General features: G+C 47.4%; 2 protein-coding genes across 9 annotated transcripts in view; one reads left to right on the forward strand and one right to left on the reverse strand.

The window, feature by feature from the left end:
• DDB2 (damage specific DNA binding protein 2) overlaps positions 1 to 26,661 on the reverse strand; it is a 50,943-nt gene that overhangs the window by 19,099 nt on the left and 5,183 nt on the right. For 2 of the 4 annotated variants that reach the window (XM_030452638.1, XM_030452642.1), the window contains exon 2: positions 8,724 to 8,869. The gene's annotated coding sequence lies outside the window, so the exon portion shown is untranslated. Of the gene's footprint in view, positions 1 to 138; positions 545 to 8,723; positions 8,870 to 26,661 lie in introns of those variants that run through there. The other 2 variants (XM_030452643.1, XM_030452637.1) reach the window with 2 other exon arrangements.
• On the forward strand, positions 20 to 21,665 carry PACSIN3 (protein kinase C and casein kinase substrate in neurons 3). 5 transcript variants are annotated; one of them, XM_030452645.1, is made up of 12 exons: positions 20 to 119; positions 11,230 to 11,302; positions 12,723 to 12,823; positions 13,243 to 13,399; positions 14,291 to 14,526; positions 16,079 to 16,234; positions 16,838 to 17,013; positions 17,751 to 17,871; positions 18,338 to 18,474; positions 19,110 to 19,175; positions 19,669 to 19,829; positions 21,359 to 21,665. In XM_030452645.1, exons 3-12 carry the CDS (start codon positions 12,770 to 12,772, stop codon positions 21,472 to 21,474), a joined length of 1,380 nt encoding a protein of 459 aa, XP_030308505.1. In that variant the 5' UTR covers positions 20 to 119; positions 11,230 to 11,302; positions 12,723 to 12,769; the 3' UTR covers positions 21,475 to 21,665. The 5 variants fall into 5 exon arrangements, with proteins under 5 accessions (XP_030308505.1, XP_030308509.1, XP_030308508.1 ...); XM_030452646.1 differs by lacking the exon at positions 20 to 119 and adding an exon at positions 317 to 404; XM_030452649.1 differs by lacking the exon at positions 19,110 to 19,175 and having other exon boundaries at positions 21 to 119.

Genomic DNA, 26,661 nt, shown 5'->3' on the forward strand with positions numbered 1-26,661 from the left:
CCGCTGGGCGCTGCCGGAGGCGGGGCAGAAGCCCCCGTGTCCCGCGCCTGAAATAGGGGGAGGGCCCAGCCCAGGTGCCTGCTGCCCGCCGAACCGAACCGCGCTGAGCCTCCTGCGGGGTAAGCGACGCCGTCAGCTCTACCGGGGCTGCGGGCACCGCTCCCCGGGGGCCGGGTACCCCTCCTGCCGCTGGGACGCCTTTCGGACCTGTTCCCCGTGGGGTGCCGAGGGTCCTGGCGGCAGAATGCGGCTCAGAAGGCGCTGGCGACTGCGAGGGAAAAGTTTCCTCACGGCGAGGGGGCGGGTGTGGGAGGCGGTGTCCGCTTGGGTGCTGCCCGGGGGGAGAAAGGGCTCGGGGAGGCGGCTCGACGCGGTTCGACTCCTTGTGAAGCGGAGACCTCCCGGTAGTCTCGGGGAGCGGGGGCACGGTGGGGCTGGGAGGGGCGGTGGTGGCCTGGGTCCCCGACAGGTTGTTCGCGGGGGTTTGGGGAAAGCTGCCGGGAGGGCTCCGTTTCCTCCGCGTCTCTTGCAACCGGGCGGCCGGGCTGACCTTCACCGGAGCCTCCCCGGAGCCCGCCCGCTGCCGCTGCCCCGTCGCTGGGGGCTGCAGAGGCTCTCCCCCCCCCCTCCTCTGTAGCCAGCGCCTTCGCTTCGCGGCGGGGACAGGGGCCCCTTTGTGCCGGATCCGCGTTGAGCCGCTTCCCACTCTGAAACCGGAGCCGCGGGCGCTGGCGGGGCTGTGGCAGAGGGGGTACAGCCGCTTCCCAGGACCCCAGGGGGAAGGGGCCGCGCTGGGGCTCGGGCTCGGAGGGCTGCACCCCTTTCTTTGGGTGAGGGGAGGTGTGTGTCAGGGTGCTGGACTGCCGCAGTGACGAGTGCGACAAACGGGACAGTCCTGGCCTTGCTTCGTCCTCTTCGTGGCTTCTGTCTGGGGCGTCGGGCAGGGAGAGCGGGGTTTGCGGTAGGCCGAGGGGTGCTGCCTGCGGCCGTCTGGCCCGGCAGCCGGGGTTACCGTGTCCTCTCCCGCCCAGGGCAGGAAAAAGCTGATAAACATGGAGGGTATTAGTGGGCCTGAAGATCCAGGGCTTGAGAAGAGAGTCTATGATTTGTCACTGCCGGCGGGAGGAGGGATCCCGGGTCCCTGCGAAGCTATCGATAAGTGAAGCCTGCGTGGCTTGAACGCGTTAACCAGTTTCACCACTTTCTTTGCCAACTATGTGTCCTCTGCTTGCTTCAGTTCTTCAGTCTTGCAGAAGGCTCCGAGCTGGGTGGTGAGGGGGAGAGATTAGCAGACCACCTCTGGACACTTGCTCCTGCCTCTAGGAGTTAGTTTGTGCTTTTCCTTCAGTCTTTAACCCTCCTTATCCAGCTGATGCTCCCTACCTCCTGAAAGAGGAGATGTGTCCCTCTTCCACTTCCAATTCACTAAGAAATTTCTGATGGGATGGTAACTGATTGCAGTACAGAAACCTAGCAGAGCCTCCCACTCCACCCTGGAATTCAAATGTCACCAAGAAGTCATGAAGCCTTACAACAGCTCCAGTCATTCTTGGTGTGTAATAAAGGGAGCAGCATGCTCAATTGTAGTGTACAGGTAACACAACAGGGTCCAGAAACACCTTGCTCCAGCTGTGAGCTGGAGTCTCTGGGTGGAGTCAAAGTAGAGCTTCTCCCTGAGCATTTCATAACTGGGCACATTCTTTCAGGCAAGGATTCACCTTTCTGCAAAGTGCACAACATGCTGTGTGTGAGACCGAGTCAAGAGTGTTTTGTGTTTATAGTGGTATTTCACTAGAGGTTCCCTAAAATATTGTCCCTCAAGTTGCAGCTTGGAACAGAATCAATGTGTGAGCTGGATCCAGCTGCTTGCTGTCTTCCCTTGTGCTGTGCCTCCTGTACTGTATTGCTTTATTGATGCTTTTTTGTTTGTTTCTTTTGACCTGTGAGTTTGAGCTGCTTTGGCTTGCCTGCACTTGCTCAAGTAAAGACTGTCATCTTCTCAAGCTGTAAAAAGCAGTAACTTCACTCTGTCATTTAGGTATAGGCTTGATAACAGCTGCCTGCTTGGAAGTTCATTAGCAAACGTCAGGGAGTGCATAAGGACTGTGTGTGACTGGACTGTGCCAAAATGCCACAGGTCCTTGGCAGAAAGTGTGCATAGCAGAGTCATAAAAGCCTGAAAATCTTGTGGGCCTAAATTAATTTCTTTACAGGACAATGATGGGTGCTTTTAGTCATTTTAGTTAATTGTGGATTGCATAAGAACTAGCCTTAATTTTCTGGGCTTTCCCTAGATGAACACGAGTTTTTAAAAAAAAAAAGTAAACAAACAAAGAACCAGCAACCAAATAAATATATCCCTGTGTGTATATTTTTTTTTTAATTATTCAACAATACAGTCGGGTATATTTGTAATGTGACCACTTTTCTTAGGAAATGATTGCAAAACTGAGAATTCATTAGTAACCATAGCAGGGTTAGCTATGGTTAGTAAGATAAGCTTCTCTGTTAGGGGCTTGTATGATATCACCAAATCATGTGTGTGGCAAATGCTGCCACACATTTATTCTGGTCATCATGAGGGCTGCAGATTATTCAGTTGTAGTTTGAGCTGTTTGGTCTATGTCATGGCTGGCATCCAGGGATTGAACTGGAGACCTCAAAACCATAAAAGCCTGGAGCATGAGTGGAAAAAGCTATGCTCTTGATCAGAGAGCATTAATAAACTGCATCTATTTTTGCCATCAGCTGATCAGTGATGTGTGAATTTGGGTTGCTCTTGAGAGTTCATGGGGAAATGCCTAAACAATAGGGCCTTTGAGGGACTCTTATCTATTTAAAACAGACTTTTCTGATCAAGCAAGCTATTTTATCAATAGTTACTCAGGGTGATGGATGCAGAGGGTACTGGATGTCAGGGAACTGTGTCATATAGATTGGGGGGGAAAAAAAAGGGCAACCTCATGTTTTAGTCTAAGGCCTTAGTGGTTGTGACAGAAAAGGGTGATTACTGTATGTGGAAGTTTTCATGAAGAATTTGGGATCTACCTCTTTGAAAAATAACAAAACTTTGCATCCTTGGAGCAGGTAAGCTGTTCAAGGGGTGGCTTTTTGCTGCCACCTTGCAGCATGGTTACCATGCTGCACTGTGTGTATTTTAACATCCAAATGCACTCTGCCTGGGCACAAGTTTTTATCAGCAGCACAAAGTGTAATGTCAATACAAAGTGTGTCCTCTGCTGTGATCATCTAGCTTTGATTCAGTGACTGGTACAGGAGTTTTATGTCCCTTTAAGCTGAAATGTGGGCTGAAGCTGGGCACTGCTATAAGCAATATATGTGACTGGCATCCTAATCATACTCCAGCCTTCACTGGTTTCTCCTCACTGTCAGTAGCACAATAGCAAAGAGCCTTCCAGACTTGTGATAGTCAGAATTTTTGTGTTAAATCCACTGGCTGTCACTGGGCATTGTAGTTTGTTGAAGAGGCATGTGAGAGATCTCCATGGCACCGGGGGCCTGGATCCAGAGGCATTAGGCTTGTGTGGGATTTTGTGCTCTCCTAGTTGGGTGACTGTGATAGGATTTTGTGCATCACAACCTGTTGGGAAGTTTTTTTCCAGGCCCAGAGGAGTTAGAATTGCTGCAGGCAACCCACAACTAAAAGTGTTATCAAATCTTCAGCCTCATCAGTCCATGCTATGAGCTTGCCCAAGCTGTCTCTCTTTGTTTCCAGGAAGATGTGGCACTTGCCTCCTGGGCTCTTTTCAGTCACCTGTAGCTGATTGTCTTTTGGCAGTAACTTCTGTTTGTCCCTCAGTATCCCTGCAGAGCCAAACCTCTCTTCCTCCTGAGAGTGCTGAGCTGCTGTATAGAGCTCTGAAGTAGGTTTGCTGCTAGTCTCTGCCAAGGGCAAGAAGTTTTTTTTGAGGATTAGGGGAAGACACAGCATATTTCACTTTGTGAGTGATGCTAGGGATTTATATTTGCTTCTTAGTGTTTCAGTCAGCTCTTCCTTACACCAGGACTTCTGAGCTATGAAAACCTGTGGGGAAGTTGACTCTAGTGTTGACTGCCCCAATGCAAGCAAAAAAAAAAACAGGGTTTTGAGCTGTGGGATAGGAGCTACTTCAGGAAGCCGTTCAGGAGAAATAACACCCACTGGATCTCTCTGTTTGTGTTGTCTGGTTTTAAAACATTGATTCTGAAGAGTTAAAATCCATCCTGAAATGCATGGCCACTGGGCTGACTGTCCTGTTTGCTTGTGTTCTCCTGGAGTCCTGTGGATAACTTGGGATGTGAAGTAATTTATATTAATAGTCCTGTTCTTTAGCTTGTGATCCAAAAATTTATTTGAAGAGGCACTACTGATTCCAAAGAGCAAATTCTGTGCATAGTATGAAAGTAGATAAAAGTTGCTCCATGACATACAGGATAATGAACTTCAAGAAGAATGCATGAAGTATGAGTATCTCCAGCACAGGCCAGTTCTGGCTGCCCTACTTCAACCTTGTTATCTGTACTTATCTCTGGGAAATAACACAGTAAGACATATCAGTATCTTTAAGGAATGGAGTGCCTACAAAGTGAATGAAATTTGCCAAACTGTTCTTGAACCAGGAGGTGCTCCAAAGGGGATCAGTTAGTCAATGTTCTCTCCAGCCCTCAGAGCAAAGGAGGCATTCTTTTTACATGCCATGTCCAATAAAAGACTCTGTAAAAGCTGATTTACAGTTCATATGGTGCTCAACTCTGCCTTACAGTTGCAGTTGTTCTTTGTTATTTAGATTTTTCAAAATAACCAGATCTGTCTCTGGTGGCAAAAGGTAAAGAGCAAGCCTTGCTGTCAAAGTGGAGGAACTGACTATGGTGTGGAACAGAAGCAATGGGAGTGATGCTTTACCTCCTCCTCTTTTCCTGTAAGAGGTGTCCTAGCACTCAATCTTAACCCTATTCAGTTCTCATTTTTAAAAATCAGTTTTATTCTTTCTACCTCCTGTTTGGGAACTGGATGAACTTGAGAAATGCCTTGATGATCTTTCGGGTTCTTGTCTGCATTGTATGAACATTTGGAAGGAAAATATTCACATAATAAACATTTTTTAGTAAATCAACTTCTACCAAGGTAATCCAGAAACCTGTTTCAGAGATAAAGAAAGGCAGTACTTTATTAGCCATATTGCTGCCACACACTTGGTCTGAATGACAATATACTTGCCAACTCTTACTTCCCTTGCCCCCTTCTTCTAAAGACAGGTGATGGAAAGGACAGCTATTGGTAGAAAGAAGCCAGAAGTTTCAGAATTGGGTTAAAAAAACACTGACTTCCAAATGGTAGGAAGGGGTGGAGAAGGCTGATGGGAGGCATCTGACTGCTGTGCAGTCCAGTGAAGCAAGAAACCACCAGAAGCTGGGTGTCAGAATGGAGCTAACTGGCTTGTGGCTCCTCTGAAGCTTGACTGCATTGATTGCATTCTGCTTCCTGAAGACTTTCTAATGCATTCAGGTAAACTTGATCCTTGCTCTGGGGGTTGCAAGGTGATTCAATCACAGGAGAATATTCAATTGACAGGGAAGGGACTTACAGGAGTTTGCTTTGCTTTGCTTTTGTGTATTTTTTGGTTGGTTGGTTTGGTTTTCCCCTTTCCTGCCCCACAGAAGACATCCCCATCACCACTCCCCATAACTTGCTCTTCATCTAAAGATCTTCATGTAAAATCTGTACAAAATTAACTTCTTTACTCGAAGTGTGGTTGGAAGTGGATAAGGTCATCCTGCAATTGTGCTGAGGTGCCTTTACTAAATTATAGGTGACTGTGTTAGAGGGTGGACTATTGATCTTTTCTTACCAGTCACTGAGAGCTGAAAAAACCTCTGCATTCAGTGCAGATTGAGACTGCTTAGGAGGGGTATAATAGCTTTGATTGGAGCTTTACACAACTCTTTATCAGTGATTTAGGAGGAAATAACTTCTAGTTGTTTGGGGTCCCTTCTGATGAAAAGGGAAGTGCTAATTGCATTTATTTGCTGGCAAACTTGATGTTTATTTGCAGAGGCTGATACAGGATGGTGGGAAGTACCCAGTGTGGCAGCAAGCAGTGAAGAGGCTGAGGGAGTGGGACAGGAGAGAACACAGGTTCTCAACATCTGCATGTGTTAAAACCTTGCCTGCCCTGAGAGAAAGGTAAGCCAAAGAAAGTGAGGAGTGGGAAATGGGCAAGCTGATGAGTGTGTGGAACAGGAGCTGTGTTACTGACAGGAATAAGAAAGTGGGCTAGTGTAGTGCTGTTCCTGGTAGCCTGGATGTGTGTCTATATTAAGCTGTCTGCAGCTTCTGTTTGTAGCTGCCTGTTAACTACACGGACACAGTACAACTGTAAAGGTTGTTGCAGCAACCATCTTAAACACACCAAATGAACACGGCCTCTTGCCCTGGAGGGTACTCCATGGCCAGCACTGGTTTCTGCCCTCCTTTGACTCTGGATATTTACCATAATGATAAATCTACTAGGAAGAACAACTGGGGGAAAACTAACACAGCCCAACACATTCCTTCATTAACATTGCCTCATATTGTTGTGTTAGCCAGCATAGCTCTGTTCTCCTGTAATACTAAATATCTCCTATATCCTACTGGAAAAGAAAGCAGATTTTTTTTTCTTTTACTTGGCAAAACAATTTCTGCTGTGTCAGTCAAGAATCCTAACCCTTAGATCAGCAGCAATGTGTTGGTGGAAGCTTCTCCTGTAGCCTTGGCTGCTGAGAACCTGACAGGGAACAGCTACTAACTGTGCTACCTAATTCTGAATGGATCTTTTGAAAACAACTTGGGGTAATGCTTAGGGGGATGTCTGGCTTCAGTCAATACCTTAGCTTGGTCTGAATGTGGAGACGACCAATATAAAGACTCTGTGGTCTGAAAAAACAGAGTAAAAAAGCAGCATGTAGTCTCAGGAGGTCTGCCCTTCAAATGGAAACAGAATCCTGTCTGTACTTAAGTACTTTGGTATAAGCATGGAGAATTTTGGTAGTGGATGGCCACATGATCTCTAGAGAATCATTGTCTGGGAGACAGGCTTCTGTTACTGGCTTGCATGTAGCTGAGGTGACCTTTGTGTGTGTAGTTACTGTTCTGCCTGATGTCTCTCTGGCCAGAGAGATCAGCTGGAAGCCTTCTGGAAGCCACATGAGGCAGCCCTGGCAGGCTCCATTCCTGAGGGGGAGCAGCTGGAAAACACTGACTCTTAGTCCCTGTCACAGTCAGGTGGCTCTATTGAGGGTGTGACCACAGCAATAAGATAAATAAGGGAAGTTCTGAAGGATCCTCATGGTGCTTGGCATCTTCTCTAGCTGCAGACAAGAGCTGAGCCCTCTTCAGAAAGGTGAATACACCTGTAAATACACAGTGTGCTGTGTATTCTGCACGTTACTGGGCACCTCTGCAGTCAGTGGTTCAGAGCTATTGGATGTGCACCTCCAGAGATGGAAAGGACACCCTGTGCCACACTCCCATTTCATTCTCTGCATCAGGGACCTTCCTACCACTGCTCTACCAGCAGCAATCCAGTTCATTACAGTGCTGTAGTCATGTGGAACCTCCTGACTCCAGCTCTATAGTTCCTTTCTGACAACAGAAAAAATTAAAAAGCTTTCATGTCTGCATTTCTGTAAGGGGAGGGGGCTGTCATCCCCTGGTCTATTTAGATTGTTCAGATTGAAGATCTGCAACTTACACCAAAAGTGCTCTAGAGTGAAAACAATCCCTTCACCACTGCCTGCTGCACAGGGAAAACGACTCTTTGGGAATCAAACAAATTGGTTGCAAAAATCTCACATTGCTGCCCTGTGGTGTTAGTTGCTGTCTTGGTGTGGGAATTGGCTAGCAGCAGCCCATTCCTGATTAAAACTCTGAGCTTGACTTGAGCCCTAACATGGAAATTGTTCCATAATAAAAACGTTGCTGTTGGCATTTGGGGAAGAGGAGTTGGGCAGAGGGCCCTGTGTGGCAGAATCTGTGGCACAGATGGATTCCTGCAGGGCTCCATGCACCAGCCCTTTGAGCTTTTGAGGAGTTCAGGGGTTTGTTCTTGGCAAACTTATCAAAACAACTGCTCATGAGGAATCTCAGGAGGCAGTCAAGCAATGTACAGAAGTGATGCCTTGGGCATTTGGAAGTTGGAAGTACTGGAGTGTGGTCTAGAGGGAAGAGGATCTCTGTGGTTTCCCTGCATTAAGAAAAGGCTTCTGAAGTTGCTATTACAAAAGTTTTACTTGTGGATCAAGACCCTGTTGTACTCATGTTGTGCAGACATGAAACAAAAAGCCATCCCTTGTAGTGTGCTGCCAGATTCACACCTGGTCTGGGCAGGAAGGCTCCAGCCTGGTGCATTGGGCTGAGGGCAGGGGTCTGTGGTCTGAGATCTTTGACTGACTGGAGCAGTAGTGGGATTAACAGCATGGTTGAAGGTGGAAACAGCTCTGCCATGACAAGCCCTCTGGCAGCTCCCTGAGTGGAATGTGGTCCCAGGGAGGCTGTTGGGAGCCATTTCATCTTTCTGCAACTGAAGACCAGGAGCCATTTTTTGATAACTTAATAGGGAGCTGTTAGCAGGTGTGGCCTGATAACTGTGTTGGTCATAAGTGAGGAAGGGGAGGGTACCTTTTCTAATACTGCTAGCAGAAAGGGTTGTAGAAATCTGATTTGCATGGTTTAGTTTGCCTACCTGATGTCATTTGTTGGAGTGGTGTCTGAAGTGTGTTCATCAGTGATCCTGCAGAGGTGTGAAGTGCATAGAATCCCTCTCTCCTCCTTCAGAGCTTGTCTTGCAGGAGCTGCAGTGAGGTCTCAAGTGGTTCCTGTCCCTGAGAGCTGAAAGAGGAAGGCAGAAGGGTAGGGATAAACATTCCTTTGCCCTGCAAACATGATTTGTTAAGATAGCCTCCTCTTGGCAGAGGTGGCAGTAGCACCAGAAAGTCTTGTATGGTGCTGACCCACATAGACATAGTGACACAATATAATTCAAGCTATATTGCCAGCTCTTCTCCATCATGTGGTGGCTCTTGCTGTACCAGGCTTCCCACAAGGTAGCTCTGTTGTTTCTGCTGTGCTGTGAAACAGCCTCCAGGCTTTGCCATGTATAACTCACATATTTGCTTTTCCTGGCAAATTCAGGTTTTCCCTGGTCTCCAGCTCCTGATGGCACACAACGTGTGTGGTGTTTTGGGAATAACTAAGCACGAGGGGGTGGAGTGGCAATGTGTTTGCTCTTCTAGAGCTCAGGGTGACAGCAGCAGCTGCTGTTCAGCTCCTGTGTGGACTTCTAAGTACCTTCCCTATGTCTGCACGTAGATCCAATTTGATCTGCTGACTGACATGGGCTAATGGAGTATGTAAAGTCCAGAAAAAGCCTGGCAGAAAAGGGTCCTCCTTCTTCTTTGAGCCTTTTGCTTTTACCAGGCTTGATTTTTCTGGATTTATCAGCCTGTAGCAATGTTACACCACTTTATTGTGTTCTCCCACCCAGCTCCAGTATAGCCTTAAGCTGTAGGATACTTTGCCACGTGATATTGTGGATGCAGAAAACTCATGTGGTTTCAAAAGCAGACTGGAGAAATTAATGGCACAGAAATCCATTGAGTGTTACTAAATTCATGGGTGCCACATCAGCTCAGGAAGTTCCCATCAACAAATGGGTGAAGCATGCAGGGAGGCATCGTGTGTGCTTGCTCTGCTCTCAAAGTGAGGGAAGGTTTGGGCTGCTGTCTGTGGAGGCTCTGAGGAACCCTCAGTCTGATCCAGCACAAATACTGTTCTGTTTCAGAGCCTGTTGATCTTAATGGTAGCAGATTCAATTATTTGGGGTTTTAATTCCTGAGAAAATAAGCGTGGCTTGAATTCTAGTATGGAAACTGCAGAAAGCAAGGATTCAGGTTTTCAGTTTTTTTTTTCCTTGTTTCTTTGTGCACACTCAGATGCACAACAGCTTTCCATCCGTACCCCCAAATTTGAGCCCTGTGTAGTCAGCTTGAACTGGAAACCAGAGATGGAAGGCATGTTTGTGATTCATTGATTCCTAATAAAGCAGGTATGGGGGTGTGGGGTGGAAAAAGTGATCCAGCCTCCATGTGTCATATCTAATGGTTCTGTGCCTTCATCAGGAAAAAGAAAGAAAGGGTCTGTGACAGATTTAACTTTTTAGCCAATGACCTGGATCATGCAAAAGTCTCACTTCTCCCTACTTCCTCATCACAGGTCCCTAGTCAGTTTGCAATAACCCAGTCTTCTTCTCTTTCTCCCCTCTTTTCCCATCTTTTTTCAAGCATACAAAATTGTCCTAAAATCTGGCTAAAAATCCCACTCCTCCCAGGTTTTGCAGTTTCTGCTCTCAGCTGTATGATCTTTCATTGCCCTTACCTTCCAGCCTTAGCCAAGCTGATACTGATGATTGAGCAGAAGGTTTATGCCTCTCTTGTTTTTAAATAAATAGGCTGTTGACATTGAAGTGAATTTCCAGGAAAATCTGTGAGGTAAACAAAATGCCTCTTTCTGCCCTTGCTTCCCTTACCCTCTGCAGGCCTTTTACTTCCCTTTCCTCTGTGGAAAGCTGATGACAGTTACCTATACCATCATGCAAAATAAATTATTTCTGAGAATGGGACAGCTTACAGAAACAAGGGTCAAAAAAGCTCTGCTAGTAGAGAACCACATGCTACCAGAGCTGTGCTGTTCTGTTACTAAAAGGAGTCCAGGCATCTAAATGAGGATATGGGTTCTTCTAAGCTCTGGTTTTGAGGTTTTTTGGTTTTAATGTAGCGTTATCAAGTCTAAATCCTCTTTGTTGAACTGCAGAGAGTGCATGGAAGCAGTGGGGTTTGCTGAAGCAGCCACTGGAGAGCTAGGGAGAGCCAAGCCCCACAGAGCCTGCCTGGGCAGTGTGCTTATTTTAGTCCTTTCTGACCCAAGCTGTCCCCTTTGCTCAGCTGTTGGGATGCTACCTTTCCTGCTGTCATTCTGCCCCTACGTTTCTATTTTAACTGTCTCTGGGGCTAGGTCTTGTGACACAAGGATTTGGCATCTCTCCTACGTGCTGGAATGTGGCATCTTAGGAGGCACAGGGGCTGCAGCTGCTGTACCAGAGGGTGCCCCTCCTCAGAGCTGGCAGAGGGGGACACCCCAATGCATCAGAACAGGCAGCAGTGTCTGACCCTGCCCATCTCTCTTTCCTCCAGTCTTCTTCACTGAGTTTGAAGAGCTTGTCAGCTGCCCACTGCTCCCCTGCAGCATCTCACTTTCAGCTTCCAGGTATGTAGTTACTGGGGACAAGAGTAGGGTTGCATGCCCCAGAGGCATATGAGATGGCTTTGTAGCCTGCTGACAAGTGGTGGGGAGGGAGGAGAAGGACAACTGGTGGCATGGGTGAGAGTATTTTTTTCAGGTCTCAAGGTTTGTGCACCCGAGTGTCAGGTCCCATTTCACTGGTTCCTTCTCTGACTGGAATTCAGCACCTTCTGGAGAAATCTGGAGGAACAGCATTACTTCTGATGCTCTCCATGGGAAGAGACTTGTGAGCAAATGGAGCCAAACTGTTTCCAGAAGAAACGTAGGAAATTCCTGCAGTCTGTGTTGGGGTGTTTGATAGTGTGGCTTGTGCCACTGAGAAGAATTTGGAGGAGGAGGGAAACGTGGACCCTTGACCTGATCATGTCTGCTGTGTGCTCCGTGGGCTGACAGAATGAGCAGATACCTCTCCAGGGTGTGAAGGAAGCTTTTTATAACCAGGAATGTGCAAGAGGAGAAGTGGCAGTGAGGGATGTCCATGCTGCATTAACCCAGGCTTGCCTCCAATGGAGTGGGTTTGTGTGTGAGTGACTGGGCTTGATCCTTCTTCCATGAATCCCTTTCTCATTCCTGCACAAGAGCAACCCTGAGGAATTCCAAGTGTCACACCATGTCAGGAGCAAGCTGACAGCACAGACTATTGCAGGGGAACGGGCAAAAGCTCTGAGAGCCCAGAGATGAACCTTTTCCCATCTAGCCCAGATTTTTAGCCCAGTGAGTTGAGTGTAATGAGGGCCCCAGCCCTGCAGGGATGTTTGTAGGGAAGCAGTGAGGCTGGGCAGCCAGCATGGGTGCAGCAGTGACATTTGGCTGGGTATGTCCCAGCCTGTTTCTGTAGTTGTGTTCAAGCCCAGCTCAGATGGTGGGCAACACAGAGGGCTCCTCCCCATTCAAGAGATGCCTGCCTGCTGACTGCTCAGCTTTATTTTCTCCAGTCAGTTGTTGTAATCCTGAGTCATACTGGGAAGCTGGAGTCATCTCCATTGATAGAAGACTTTTAAGTCTTTCAAGGCAGATTTCTCATTGCTTTTGCTACCCTCTCGAGGGCTTTGGTTAAGGATCTCTGCAGAAATGTCTGGTGCTGCTGAAGAGTACAGGATTCACTAGCATCTCTTTTATCTGTTCAACTGAGGTTTGGCAAAATTGTCTTCTACAATGTGCTAGAGGCCTGCCAAAGAGGCCATCTGTCTACAGGGAGGGAGGAAGCAGGTTCAGTCCTGGGCATCTCTGCTGAATGTGGCCATCTGCTGCTGGAGGTGCAGTGATGGCAGTGATGCCTCGGGCAGTAAGTTGGGCTTCTCTGTTTCCAAGAGTCTCAGAGAACTGTTCTTTCTGTAAAGGCTCAGCCAGTGCTCTGCTAGAAACCACTTTTCTCTCTTCTCAGCTTAACTGAAATCTGCAAAAATTCTGTGCTGCAAGAAAACAGGGGTGATGTCATCAGAAGATGATGCTGGCGGGGAGGCCCCTGGGGGCAGTTTCTGGGAGGTAAGGAAGGATAATCAGAAGGTGGGGGAGGTAGGAATGTCTCCTTGCCTCCCTCCCCTGGAATCAGGGGGTTGGGTTTCAGGTTTCTGGGTGACACGTTGTTGGGGAGTGGAAGGGAGGAACTGTGGGGAGGTTCAGTAACATGCTGTGTGTTACTGTAGGGAGGAGGTGACCCTTTTCTCCATGGCTGCTGTAGAATGATTGTTCCTTGTTTGGTTGACATTGATCTGAGCTGTGAGAGCAACAAAGCAACTCGGGTTCTTCCATCCACTTATCTCCCTGCTCAAGAGAGTGCCCGTGGGTGGTCTGATGGGCTTCAGAAGGACCTCTGCTCCCTTCCCATGCACTGACTGGTGCCTGTTCTGAAGGAGCTGTGGGTGTCAGCACAGTCCAAATAATGATCTTGTGTGAAATTTCAGGCTGGAAACTACAGGCGGACAGTGAAGCGAGTGGATGATGGGTACCGGCTCTGCAATGATTTAATCTCCTGCTTCCAGGAGAGAGCCAAGATTGAGAAAAATTATGCCCAGCAGCTAACAGAGTGGTCCCGTAAGTGGAGGACCCATGTGGAGAAAGGTAAAGGTGGCAGGTTGGACTCATACAGGGTGCATCCATGGCTCTCTTTTCCCTGAGCGCTGTTTCTCATTGAGGTGATGCTGTTTCCTTGGGGACAGGCTTCCCTTCTCCAGGAAGGGAAAAAGAGACACCTTTCTTGGGTGTCTCTTACTGTGTGTGTGTGTGTGTGTTTTTGTAGCCAGTCTGCACTTGGAGAGGTGTTCTTTGCATTGTCAGGTGTGTGCTTACAAAAAAAAACCAAAACAACAACAACAACAACAAAAAACCCCAAACCAAACCAAAACAAAAAAAAAAAAACCAAAAAAAAACCCCCAACAACCCGAAAAACCAAAACTGTTTGTTTACTTTGGCAAGACCTCCGGTAGTCCCAATCTTAAATCAAGCTGAGGACTTCTTTTGAGGATGGGTTGGCTGTCTCTCCTTCTCCTTCAGTCAGGGAATAACTACTAATGCTGTGATTTAGCAGCAGTGGGCTCCAACTGATAGCATCTCTCAAAGTAATGGGAAATACTGGGACAGGTGTCCCAAAAGACCTACTGGTCTGTGAGGCAGAAGCTGAGCCTCAGTCATGAACTACTGCTTCTGTCTGTCCTGACACTCAGGCTGGGTCTGAGGAGAGAATTTTCTCCAGAAACCTTCCTCTAGCAGTCACCATCCAGGACAGCTGAGGCTGCCCAGAAAGAGATGCCCAGCTTGGCCAGCTCTTAACAGCCAGTCAAGGTGTTGCCTGTTTGGACAGTGTGGAGACAAGTCAGTGCTGATTTGTGTGATGGGGGAGAGTTAAGGAAATGACTCCATGAGGAAGTGATAGATGTGTGTATGAGGAAAAGAATCTGCATTACCTCCTGTGGGCAGGAAGTGTAAGAATCCCTCTGGTGCTTGTTCCTGCAGGTCCCCAGTATGGCACCCTGGAGAAGGCCTGGCATGCCTTCCTGACAGCTGCAGACAAACTGAGTGAAATTCATTTAGCTGTCAGGAACCACCTGGCTGGTGAAGACTCAGATAAGATCAAGGCCTGGCAGAAGGAGGCCTACCACAAGCAGATGATTGGAGGCTTCAAGGAGACAAAGGAGGCAGAGGATGGGTTCCGCAAGGCCCAGAAACCCTGGGTGAAGAAGATGAAAGATGTGAGCAAAATGTGAATGGGGAAGGAGGGAGAAGGGCCCCTGAGCTGGCTGCCTGAATAGTTTGTTAGCCCAGTGGCTCTTTAAGTTTTAGACAGAGTAGCAGAGAATGCGAGAGAGGGAGGGATGCCTTCGTGGTCTCTTGGGGGGATTTATAGTTTCCTTCCCACATGGGAAGAATCATAGAATCATTTGGTTGAAAAAGATTGGAAAGGTCATTGAGTCCAAACTTTATCCTAACTCTGCTGTATCCAGTGCTAAAACTATGCCCCTAAGCACAACATCCACATCTCTTTTAAATACCAGTAGGGATGGTGAATTCAACCCCTCCCCTGGGCAGCCTGTTCCAGTGTTTGATAACCCTTTTGATAAAGTTCCTTCTGATATCCAATCTAAACCTCCCCTGATGCAACTTGAGGCCATTTCCTCTGGTTCTGTTGCCTTCTGGGAGAAGAGACCAATGCCCACCTTGCTACAGCCTCCTGTCAGGTAGCTGTAGATGGTGATAAGGTCTTCTCTGAGCCTCTTTTTCTCCATGCTAACACAACCCTGCTTCCCTCGGCTGCTTCTCATAGGACTTGTTCTCCAGACCCTTCACCACCTTCATTGCCCTTTCTCTGGACTCAACTCCAGCAACTCAAAACTCTTGTACTGAGGTGCCCAAAACTGAATGGAGAACTCAAGGTGCAGCCTCACCAGTGCATCACTTCCCTAGTCCTGCTGGCCAAACTATTCCTGATACAAGCCAAGATGCTGTTGGCCTTCTTGGCCACCTGGGCACACTGCTGGCTTGTATTCAGCTGGCTGTTCATCAGCACCACCAGGTCCTTTTCCTCTGGGCAAATTTCCAGCCACTCTGCCTCAAGCCTGTGGTGTTGCATGGGGTTGCTATGACTGAGCTCTTGGCCTTATTGAACCTCATGGAGTTGGCCTCAGCCCATCCAGATGCCCCTGCAGAGTCTTTCTACCCTTGGGCAGATCAGCACTCCCTCACAATTTAGTGCTGGCCTCAGATTTACTGAGGGTACACTCCATCCCCTCATCCTGATCAATAATAAAGATATTAGAGAGAACTGGCTCCAGTACTGAGCCCTGGGAAACACCACTGGCTACTGGCCACCAGCTGGGTTTAACTCCATTCATCACAGCTCTTTGGGCCCAGCCTGCCAGCCAGTTTTTTATACAGTGAAGAGTACTCCAGTTTCTTGAGTTTCCTCAAGAGCTGTCAGTTTTTCTGAGAGAATGCTGTGGGTAACACTGTCCAAGACTGTATTTAATTCAGTCCAGGTGAACAGTATCCACTGCCTTTCCCTCATCAGACTTTGGTAACTTTGGTAGCTCTGTAGTCCTACATGGCAGGTGAGCACTGGAAGAGGAATCATTTGGATGATTTCTTCCTTTTGGGTCATAGCTTATTATAAGCCAAACTGGGTTTCCTTTTAGGCTGTCTTGAAACAGTTGCTGTTGACTATAACAAATGTTAACATGCCCTCCATGAGTAATGGAGGATGAGTGTGGTCAGGATCATGGCCTTCTCTGCATCCTCTTCCTGCAGGTGGAGACTTCTAAGAAAAACTACCATACAGCCAGGAAGGAGGAGAAAACAGCCCATACAAGAGAGAACCATGCCAAGGCAGACTCCTCTGTCTCACAGGAACAGCTACGCAAGTTGCAAGAGCGTGTAGAGAAGTGCACACAGGAGGCAGAGAAGGTGAATTGGTGTTGGATGGATGTGGGTTGTGCAGATGCTCCCCTCATGAGGAGGGAGGAGAAAGCACCGGGTGTAACACTGCTCAGTGAAATGTCCCCTGCAGAAGGCTGTGATGAGGAGTGGGATTTCAGTGTCTGATGGTTTAGTGAGTTAGACTGAGACTTCAGCTCCGAAGACTAGGGGCTCTTTATCTTTGGTGTTGGGTGAGATCTAATTTATCAGTAAACTTAAGGAGAGAGAAAAAAAAATAAAAAACAAACCAGGGATTTGGTGCAGGAAGTGGGAGTTGCAGAGCTGAAGTGGCTACTGAAAGTGGCTGGTTTGCTTGCCTACAAGAGTGAAAGTGCAGAAGGTCCTCTGTAGAAGAGGGTGGCAAGGAAGTTTAAAGAACTTTCAATAATAGTAGGGGAACAATGAACTGGGATACCAGCAGTGGGATTTCTTCTTTTTGTGCAGTGGGATTTTTTTCTTCTCTTTGCGCTGTGTTTGTTCAGCAGCGCAGGGGTAAGAACCTGTTAGTCCCAAGCCAGAGCAGGGAGAGTGTCACTGGTTTGACATCAGGGCAACCCATCTCACCATTGCTGTCCTCTTGGGTTGATGCAGTGCAAGGATCAGTATGAGAAGATGCTGGAGGAGCTGAACCGCTACAACCCCCGCTACATGGAGGACATGGAGCAAGTGTTTGAGGGCTGCCAGGAAGCGGAGCGCAAGCGGTTGTGCTTCTTTAAGGAGATGTTCCTCAATCTGCACCAGCACCTCAACCTCTCCACCAGTGAAAGGTACCCCAAAGGGGAGTCTGTCAGCCTGGGGTCTGGTGAGGGGGGTACTAGTTCTCTTGCTCCTTCCCCTTCCACATGTGTCTAAGAAGTGGGATTTGGCCCCTTTACACTGAGGTGTCTCTAACCTCAGACACCATGCTCCCTAAAAGGTGTTTTTTTTTTTCAGTACTGTCCAGTGGGTGTCGTTCTGTACTGTGAAATACCTCCATGTTGCTGTGTGTAATCCCAGTCTGAGGAATGCAGCTCTGTTGTTGCCTTCAACTATCTGTAGCTATTATACCCATTCTGCCTTGAGTAAAGAGGCTTCTTGTGAGATAATCACTGTAAACACAGAGGTTGCCCTTTAGTAAGGGTGACATGGAGGAAATAAGTACACCCAAATATCTTCAGAGCTCCTGTACTTTAAGGTGGAGGCAACAGATCTGAGCCACCTCCCTTTCTGTGTTCAAGAAAGTGCCAGGCTCTTCCAGTGCTCATTTGATGGGCTGTGCTGGGAGCTGGCAGATATTTGGCGTGGCAGTGGTGAACAAGTCTGTCCCATTTATCAGGCTGACTCCTCTGTAAGTGTGGCTGCTCTCCTAGGACTGAACAGCTGCTCTTCTGGGATTCTTAATTCTGGGGGACGTTGGATGCTATGCGACCATGCAGGAGGAGTTCACACTCTTCCTTCCCACGTGGCTTCTTGGAAACTGCTGAGAGACTTGGTCACTGATGGTTCTGTCTGTTCCTGGTGACAGCTTTCACGCGTTGTATCGAGATCTCCACGAAGTCATCATGGCTGCAGACAACCAGGAGGACCTGAAGTGGTGGCGTAACACTCATGGACCAGGGATGGCAATGAACTGGCCTCAGTTTGAGGTGATGTAGCATTCTAGAAAGCATTACTACTGTTTCCAGACATCTGTCTGCTTTGCTGAAATTGGGGGATTGCTCATCTTGTGCTGGGAATACCATGTCTTTACTCAGCAGTCTCAGGATATTAGGTTCTTCTGAAAATTTTTTTGTATTCCAAGCCCTTTGGTGCCCAAGGGGACATCTGCAACTCTGCCAAACTGCAAATGCTTGAGCCATCCAGCTGCAAGGTCAAAGAACAGGAATTGGTGCCCAGGGCCTTGGGACCAAGTTCCTGTTAAATTTTTTTCCGTGGTCCCTCTTGTTGCACTTTTGATGGGATTGAGCCTGCTACACCAGTAAGGTGCAGCAACCATTTGGTTGGTGGCCCAGCCACAGCTGAAGTGTGACCTGATGTTCTGTCTTTCTGTATTGGTCAGAAATGATGCACGGAACTTAAGTATCTGAGTGATTTAATGGTTTCCCTGAACAGGAATGGTCCCTTGAAACACAGAGGACAATCACCAAGAAGGAGAAGAGTGGCAAGATGGCTGATGATGTCACACTGACCAGCATTTTGCCTGCAAGGGATGGTGTTGTCTCACAGACCCCTCTGCAGACAAAGCAAAGGTGAGGGTTAACTCAGGGATCTATCAGGTTAGGAAAAGTACAGTCCTGCCTAGGGTCAGGAATGAGTTGGACTGACAGGAGCGATCTCTTCTGAACATCCTGTCTCTTGGCCATGGCCTTTGCCTGTGCCACTCTGGAAATTACAGGGTAGAAAAGGGGGTTTAGGGCTTTTTGTTTGATTGTTTTTGTTATATCCTGGCTCACAGGTTGTCTTCCTTGTGAAGGTCCTTCCTAGTGATGAGATCTGACCTGGGCAGACTAATGCTGTGGGATTCTGGCATGCAATTCCCCAATTCTTTTCCCTTCTAGACAATGTGAGGAGAATTGGGAGCTGGCAGCTTTGCCAGTGAGCTGTGCTGTTTTCTAAATGCAGGCATCTGTTTTGGTGAGGGGTTTTTTGTTTGGTTGTTTCTTATTTTTCCTCTGGCATGGGTATAGCTGACTTCCATGCCAGGGAGCAAGCTGGAGAATAGGAAAGACCAAAGAGTCCTACAGTTCCAGTAGGAACTGCTTTGAAAGGTGAACCCTGTCCCAAGTGAACCTGACAGAAAAGACTGGGGATAGAGATATATCTCAAGGCCACTACTGTGAGTCACAGTCTGTTGGATTCAGGGGCCTTATTTGCCAATCTACAGGTGTTCCTATCAAGAGGAGCAGAACATCCTCTCCCATGACAGCCTGCAGGCAGCCACCCACATGAAGTTAGTATGGAACATAGCCTGTTCAGGGTTTTTTGGGTTCCAGGTGCCTGTCCTCTGCTGCTCTTCCCCTCTGCTCTCTTTCCTGACTTGGAAAATAGCTCTGTCTCTTTGGGATAGGAAACCTGGCTTTTCCTGTTTGTCTTATTCTCAGCTGGAATAACTCTAGACACAGATGGACTCCAGTTGGGGCTGACCTCCCTTGTCTGAGGGTCAGATAGTTAGGGTGAGGTTATGAAGAGTGTGCATATGTGAAAACTTTGTGAATGAGTTGCCCTCCTGGCCCTCCGGGCTCTTAATGCTGGGATGCTTTCAACCAAATTAGCATCTCCTGGTATCTCTCTTCCCTCTTCACTCTCCCTTGGCTGTTGGGTCTCTTGCATCTCCAGCAGAGCAGTCTTGGGGGGAGTCAGGGTGATGCATGATTCAGGTGGGAGGTGGGTGAGAGAGGAGTCTGCTAACAACCATCTTGTCCCCTCTCCTTCCACATGCACAGTGGAGGCAAGGAAGATATTTCGGAGTGGTCAGATGAGGACACTCCCAAGAAGTGCCTGGATGCCAATGGGCATGAGGAGGACATAAAGGTACCAGGTGTACGGGTACGAGCACTCTATGATTACACAGGACAGGAGGCTGATGAGCTGAGCTTTAAAGCAGGTACAGAAGCACTAATCTCTTACTAACCTTTTGCTGTCCCCACTTGGGCTCACTGAATGATTGGAACACTCTTGTGAACTGGATGTCCCCCTGTTTGTTTGTTTGTTTTCTCTTGGCCTGGCCCATTGCAAGCTCTTCTGAGATGGATGATAACACTGGGTAGTCCATCCTGTTCTACACTAAAAGACATAAGGCAACACAAAAAGAGCCTTGGTCACCATGTGGGGAGAGCAGAGCCCAAGTGGTAAAAGAGATCCTGCGTCCTCCTAAGGCATTTAGTGTGCACTGTATCTTCAGATTTAATTAAATGCTTCTCTTATGTGCTATTGATACAAAAAACTATATAAGAGGTCTGGTCTTCAAAGTAACCAGAGGAGAGAAGAGAGAAAGTTCAGCTGGCTGACATGCATTATTGAAGGCAGAGTTCAGCTGGCACAAAACAACTATGCAAACTGCTGCTCAAAATGGGCATCTTGAAAGTGGAGATCCTGGCTCCCAGCAGAGGACTGAACTAAAGAGAATGGGGGAGCAGACAGACCTTTCTTCAGTTAAATTTAGTTTGCCTGTGTCACCTCCTCCAGCTATAAGAGGACATACAGCTCTTGAGAGTGTCTCCAGTCTTGTTTGTTTTGAGTTTAACATGGTAACTCTGTGTTACACCTCTGCTGTAAAGGCACCAAAGTCCTTTAGTAGCAGGGTCTTGTGCCTGAGGTCAGTATCTATGCTGCAGTGTTACCATGTTAGCCAACTTCCTAACACTAACTCATTGCTTTAAAATGTCTTGCAGGATGGGGCTCTAGAACTTGATTCTCTGCTTTCTCTTTTCTACCACCAGATGTACTGAGGAATGACTGCTCAGCTCTAGTCATCCTCTTTTTGAATCTGCTCTGAGGAGCATGCTCCAGGAGGGCTCAAGCATCACAGCAGATGACTTTCTGAGCCTCTGTCATTGTGGGACAAGCTTATTGATGGATGCCTCTCTCTCTCTGGCAGAAGTGTATGACCTTCTGCTGTGGAGAAGGGGACCTTTCTCCTCTTTCCCAAAGTAGATCTGGGAAGGTTAAAAGCCCTTGCTGGTCATAGTCTGAGAAATGAGTTGATTCCATGGTTTGCTGGCCAGACACTCCATCATGGAATAGGCATTTTGGGTCCTAACAGCCAGAGCTTTGCAGTCTCTTGGTCTCCTTACCACCTGCTACAGAGGAGCCACTTAGAAAAACCTCTGAGATCACTGTGACCTCTGTTCCTCTGGGGGCAGGAGAGCAGACAGAAATATAGGGCACAAATATTTCTGATGTTGAACAGCAGAAGTGAAGGTCTCTTGGGCTAAGGGATGGTGTTGAGAACAGATACTGTTCAGTAATCTGGCTTTGGTTAAACTGTGCATTATGATGCTGAGTGTGCTAAGGGGATAAAAGTGTTGAGATTCAGGCCAAGAAGTCTTGCTTTTTATCAGCTCTTCTGAGGTGGGGAAAGATATCTTTCTGCCTTTCCCAAAGCTTCCTCCTAATGACTGCTTTTCCTTTTAGGTGAAGAACTAATGAAGATTAGTGAGGAAGATGAGCAGGGCTGGTGCAAGGGCCGACTTCTCACTGGCCAAGTTGGACTCTATCCTGCTAACTATGTGGAGAAGGTTGGGTCATGATTGCCACTGCCTTGCTAGTGTCTGGCAGCCACATCTCCTGCAGAGGTCACTGGATCACTGCTGGCCCCAGTCCACCTTTGTGGTTTATCCAGCAACTTCTGGACTTTGAGAGCACGTATTCCATGTAACTAATGCTTCATTTTCAATGCCTAGACCTGTAGGGATTTTCTAATAAATAAACAAGGATGAGTGAAGACTTCTCTTACTTTGAGCACTATAGGAGTGTAAGAGTGCAGAAGGGAACAGATCCTCTTGTACTCAGGGAAGGGAGAGAAGTGACACATGCAACTCTTCAAAACAGAAATAGGGGACTTCCTTGGCTTCTGTGCATCCATAGTGTGGTGGGGCTTGCCCTGCCCCCAAGCTTCCTGTTCAAGGAACTTTGGATGTGCAGAATAATAGGGAACTTATATAGTATTGCTTCCCCTTTTTGGCTCAGTTAAGCTGACTGGTAGAAATCTATTTATTCTCCCACATGCTTCAGAAGCCTTTGGTATCCTTCACCTTCAGGCTTGCTGGCTCCCCTGGTAAGACAGCTTGTATAAATGATACAGCTTCAGCAGACTGGATGTGTCTTCCCACTGACCCTGGATGTGTTGGAATAACACCAGGAATTCATGATAGTATAGCTCTGGAACAGGAGAAAGAGGCTTCTGCCTTGCATGATGTGGCTGTTCAGGCTACCACGTTGTGAACAGAACTGTTCACAGCAGGCTGGAGTTGACTCAATGTTCCCTGAGCCCTGACACACACTGAAGGCAGTTATTAACCAAGAGGCAGCCACATTCCTGTGCTGTTCTGCTTAGGACCCCTAAATGCTCAAGTATCTGTTGGGGTTCCTAATGCTTCTACTTTGGGCTGTGCCCTCTCTCCATGAACACTCAGTGCACAAGCAGAAATCTTTTTTCCTTCTGCTAGCATGCCCAAGTCAAGCATATGTATAAGTGTGCTCCCTGCTTTGCCCAAGACTTCTACACTGTGATGAGGGTATCAGTGTGGAAGCTTCCTGCTGCCTGGCACACCAGGAGCTGCAGAGGGATAACTTCTTTTGGCTGTGAATTGCTGAAGGTGTAGCTGTGCCCAGATCAGGGCTGTTCAGTCCAGGGGACCTATCAGATCTCTTTGGCTTGGGAAACCTCTGAGGCTGCTGAGATAAAGTGGAGTCCTGATCCTAGTGGTCTGCATCCTCAAACATGAGGACTGATGGACATGTTCTGTACAGGTTCAGCCCAAGAGCTGGAGGGAGCAAAAAAAGGGTGACCATTTTTGGAAAAACAACAATTGTTTAAAAACTTTTTACATATATGTAAACTTTTTACATTTTTACATTACATTTTTCAATCTGCTTGAAATTATTGTTGAATTGCATTGAGTTTTGTAGTAGCATTCTGTAGTGAAATCCTTATTCTGGGTTAGCACATGTGAAGAACTGGGTTAAGTCACACAGAATAAAGTCGAGCAGAGTGAAGTGCTTCAGAGCTCTGTGGAAAAGGGACAATATGGATAAGGAAGTCTGAAGTCACAGGTGAGCATTTGGGATTAAATGGCAGCAGAGTGGTAACAGCAGCCAATGAACCTGAAAGGCTGCAGGGATGGACAGATTGAAGCATTGATTTAATTTAACTGATGGGAGATAAAGCATGTTGCCTGCCTGTCAGGACAGAAATTAACCTTTTACAGCACACTGGATGCCTTGAAATGTAGTCAGCCACAGACAAAGAGATCTGAGACTCATGTTCAGTGCTTTGGTGAGACCCCAGAAATGTATCAGCTGTTGAAAGGTCTTGCTTAAAGAAGCCCTAGGAGGGTACCTCCTGAGGGGGGTAGGGGGGTGCATGCCTAAAGAACACAACTAAAGGATTTTGTTTGGAATCAGTAATGTCATTTCTCAAGAAAAAGATAAAGTATTCCCAAGGGACAATTTAAACAACAGATGTTAAAAATGCCTGGGCTAAGCTATAAATTTACATAATCTGTCTAATATTTGAAGAAACCTCTAAGCTTATGCCAGATAATTAGAGGTGGAGTTGTAAAAAGCATAGGGATTTATTTGAAGATCCAGTCTCTGCTTTCATACCATGCCCCAGGTAATGTATGGTCAGGGCTGTACACTGACTGCATGTGTTCCACTTGTTCACCCACAACTGAATGATTTGTTGCTGCTTTGTCCTAGCACGCATGGATGTGGGGAGAGCATGCCTACTATGGGAGATAACACAGACAAAAGCAGTCGGGGCTTAAATGCCCTGAGATGTGCTCTAATGAATGCTGAAATTTCCCTTGTTAGCCTGGCTGTTTTCAAACACTAGTGCTGGCCCTTCATGTAAAGGCAAAAAATTCCAGAAGGGGGTTATGGAGGATACCATGGAGGCTTGACTTCAGTTCTTTGCCTGAGTTCTTGTTGGATTATAATTAGGGATGGAGTTAGGTGTGGCAAGAACATGCTGTGAGGACAGAAATGTCCAGTGGACAGGACCTCTGATTACAGTACAAACAACCCGAAATTCCCCAGGACAAAGTCTGAACGGACTTGTTTGTCTTAGGAAAACACAACCACCCCATCATCATGGGCTGCCTGAAGGTTTCCAGAAATAGTGACATTCTGCAGCTTATGTGAACCAGTCCCCTGAAGGAATGTTTGCATGTCAGAAATTTCTGCCAAGAGCTGAAGTAACAGACAGGAGACAACACCTCAAGAATGAAGAATTGCTTGGCTGGACTATACCTTACAAATGTTGGCATGGCAAAAATATAGTCTGGGCTACCCAAAACCAAAGGGATTAATAAAAGAGAGCCTGTGTAGTAAAGAACCAGCTGGGAGAAAATAAAAATAAAAAACCAAGCACATCTTGGTTTGATGATGATGATGATCTTATCTTAAACTAACAGTTCTGCCTGGAGACTTAGTTTTCCACAGAAGCAACTGAGGTTTTGTGAACCATGAAGGCTCCTGTTGAAACTTGCCATCCAGGCCATGGCAAAAGTTTTGTGTGTGAACAGAGAGGTGCAGACATGAAGTGCTTTGAGAAGGCCAGCAAAGCTCATGCTTCCCCCAGGGCTTCTGTAAAAACAGAGCCATTTCTGTGCCTGATGGGCAACACAGGGAAAACAGTATCTACTCCTCTTTTTTATTTATTTAATAAAGCCACTATTTGTGGAAAGCCTGTACACCTGTGGTTGGCAGATCATTAATTTGGTTCTGGCATCTTCCTGGAAAATATATAACAAAGCTTGGATTTCCTGTTGATCATTAATTTTTTTAGGAATGGGAAGCTGAAGATTCTCTGTGACAGATCACACCCATTTCCCCAAAGCAGCAGCAGCTGAGCTTGCTCAACCCATTAATGATGTTTCTGCCCTGTAGGCAAAATCTGGGTCCCAGAGCCCACAGGGCAGCTGTGCTCTGTGATGGCAGCTCAGAATTGTGGTTAAGATGTTCTTAACCCTTGGTGGCACTTCCACTGCCCTCTGTGGGGAGCTTGGGGCCATGGGTGCTTCAGTTTAATTTCCATCCCACTTCCCCATCCTGTTGTGGTTGGTTTGTTGGGCACAAAGAGCTGAGGCAGATGTATGTAGCAGTCCTGCATGGACACTCCTCTGAGCAGGATGGTGGGAAAGGTTGTGCAAAAGAAGAATAGTAAGGCTGCATGGTATGAGGCAAAGTGTCTTGAGAGGGATCTTGCACACAAGAAAGAAAAAGAAGCAGGGAAACACTTGCAAAAAGTGTTGTACCACTGCTCAGGGTGCAAGGAGATGGAAAAATTTGGGGCTGTGAGGGAATGAGACTGTTTACCAAGCTCCCTAGCTAGGTTCTTAGAAGATCAGAGAGAGTGAATATAAGATGTTAGTGGAGAAGACAAATCCTTGCTGAAGGGAGGGTGCAGGGGGGAAGATGGCAATGGAGTAGGTCCTGGAGCTGGAAGAAATTGGTTTTCTGTTGGAACATCTTGAAAAAGCAGCATGGCTACAGTGAACTTTTCCAAACTAAATGTCAGACCAAATCCCTCAGTTACTTTCCATACATCCATTTTTTCTGGCTGTGTCCTGTTTTTCATCATCTGCTTTGTCTGTCTCTCATCTTATGACAATTACAGCTGCACCTTGGGGCTTCCTTTCTCTGCAAGCAGCACAGTGGTGGTCAGCACTTCTGTCTGAGTGTGGGGGCCCATAATCTCTCCTCTTCAGTCTCAATCCTTCCACTGGGTCTAGCTATTTAAAAATCCTGTGGTCTCTTCCTCCCTGCATTTCTTTCTGTCCTTCCAGATGGAAATCTTCTTCCTAGTCCTGTCCTCTACCCCTTTCACTTCACTACCTCTTTCCTTCCTGAGTCCATTGTTCCTGTTTTCAGGAGGAGGCTGACACCAAAACAGTCACTGCCCCCAGCTGTGACCACACCAGCCCTTGCTCTCAGATCCTCCACAGGGCTTCCCACAGGTCTCATACAGTTTCTAAGACATGTTACACCCACAGTCCTATGGATCTGTCTCACCAGTGGCCCTGCATGTCTTCTACACCTTGTGGCCACCTGCAGAGCTGAAGCACTGCCACACAAACCACTCCTAACAACCTATTTGACAGTGGTGCTTGCTCTGTGGAACAACTCTGTTTTCAAAAGAGCTTCATAGTAAAACAAGAGCTTTCCCATCTTGCCTTGCTTAACTTGTCTTTTTCTTAGCCCTGCTTTCAAGACTTTCTTCTCCTTCAGGCATGCTCCCTACATGTATAGGGGCTGCAGGCAACGAGTCCCTGTATCAAAGGGACTTTAAGGCTTTTAGAAAACTTTGGGGAGTGGGGTGATCTGCAGGGACGAGAGTTTACCTGTCTGCTGGAAAATCTGGAAGGTCATGTCTGATAGGAGTAGAGTCCTGCCAGCTTTGATCTTCAGCAAGTTAGTGGCTGTGCTGTGGTCTGCCCTCAAAAGGAAGGTGAGATAGCCTGGGGACTGCTCACTGCCCAGTCTCTCCACCTTGCTTCCTTATGGTGTGATGAGCAGGATGAGCAGAATCTGGGCATCACTTGAGTGCCTGACATATGCCAAAGAGAAAGGACACCTATAACATCTGCAAACTGACCATTACAGCAAGGTCTAAAGCATTATCCTCAGATGCAGGACACCCCAGGGCCAGCTCATCCCTGCTCTGGGGTATCCCCAAAGCCTCCCAAGAACCTTCCAGGCCAGGCAGAAGT

Source organism: Calypte anna, chromosome 5A (genome assembly GCF_003957555.1).
Source record: "Calypte anna isolate BGI_N300 chromosome 5A, bCalAnn1_v1.p, whole genome shotgun sequence".
Lineage (NCBI taxonomy): Eukaryota > Metazoa > Chordata > Aves > Apodiformes > Trochilidae > Calypte > Calypte anna.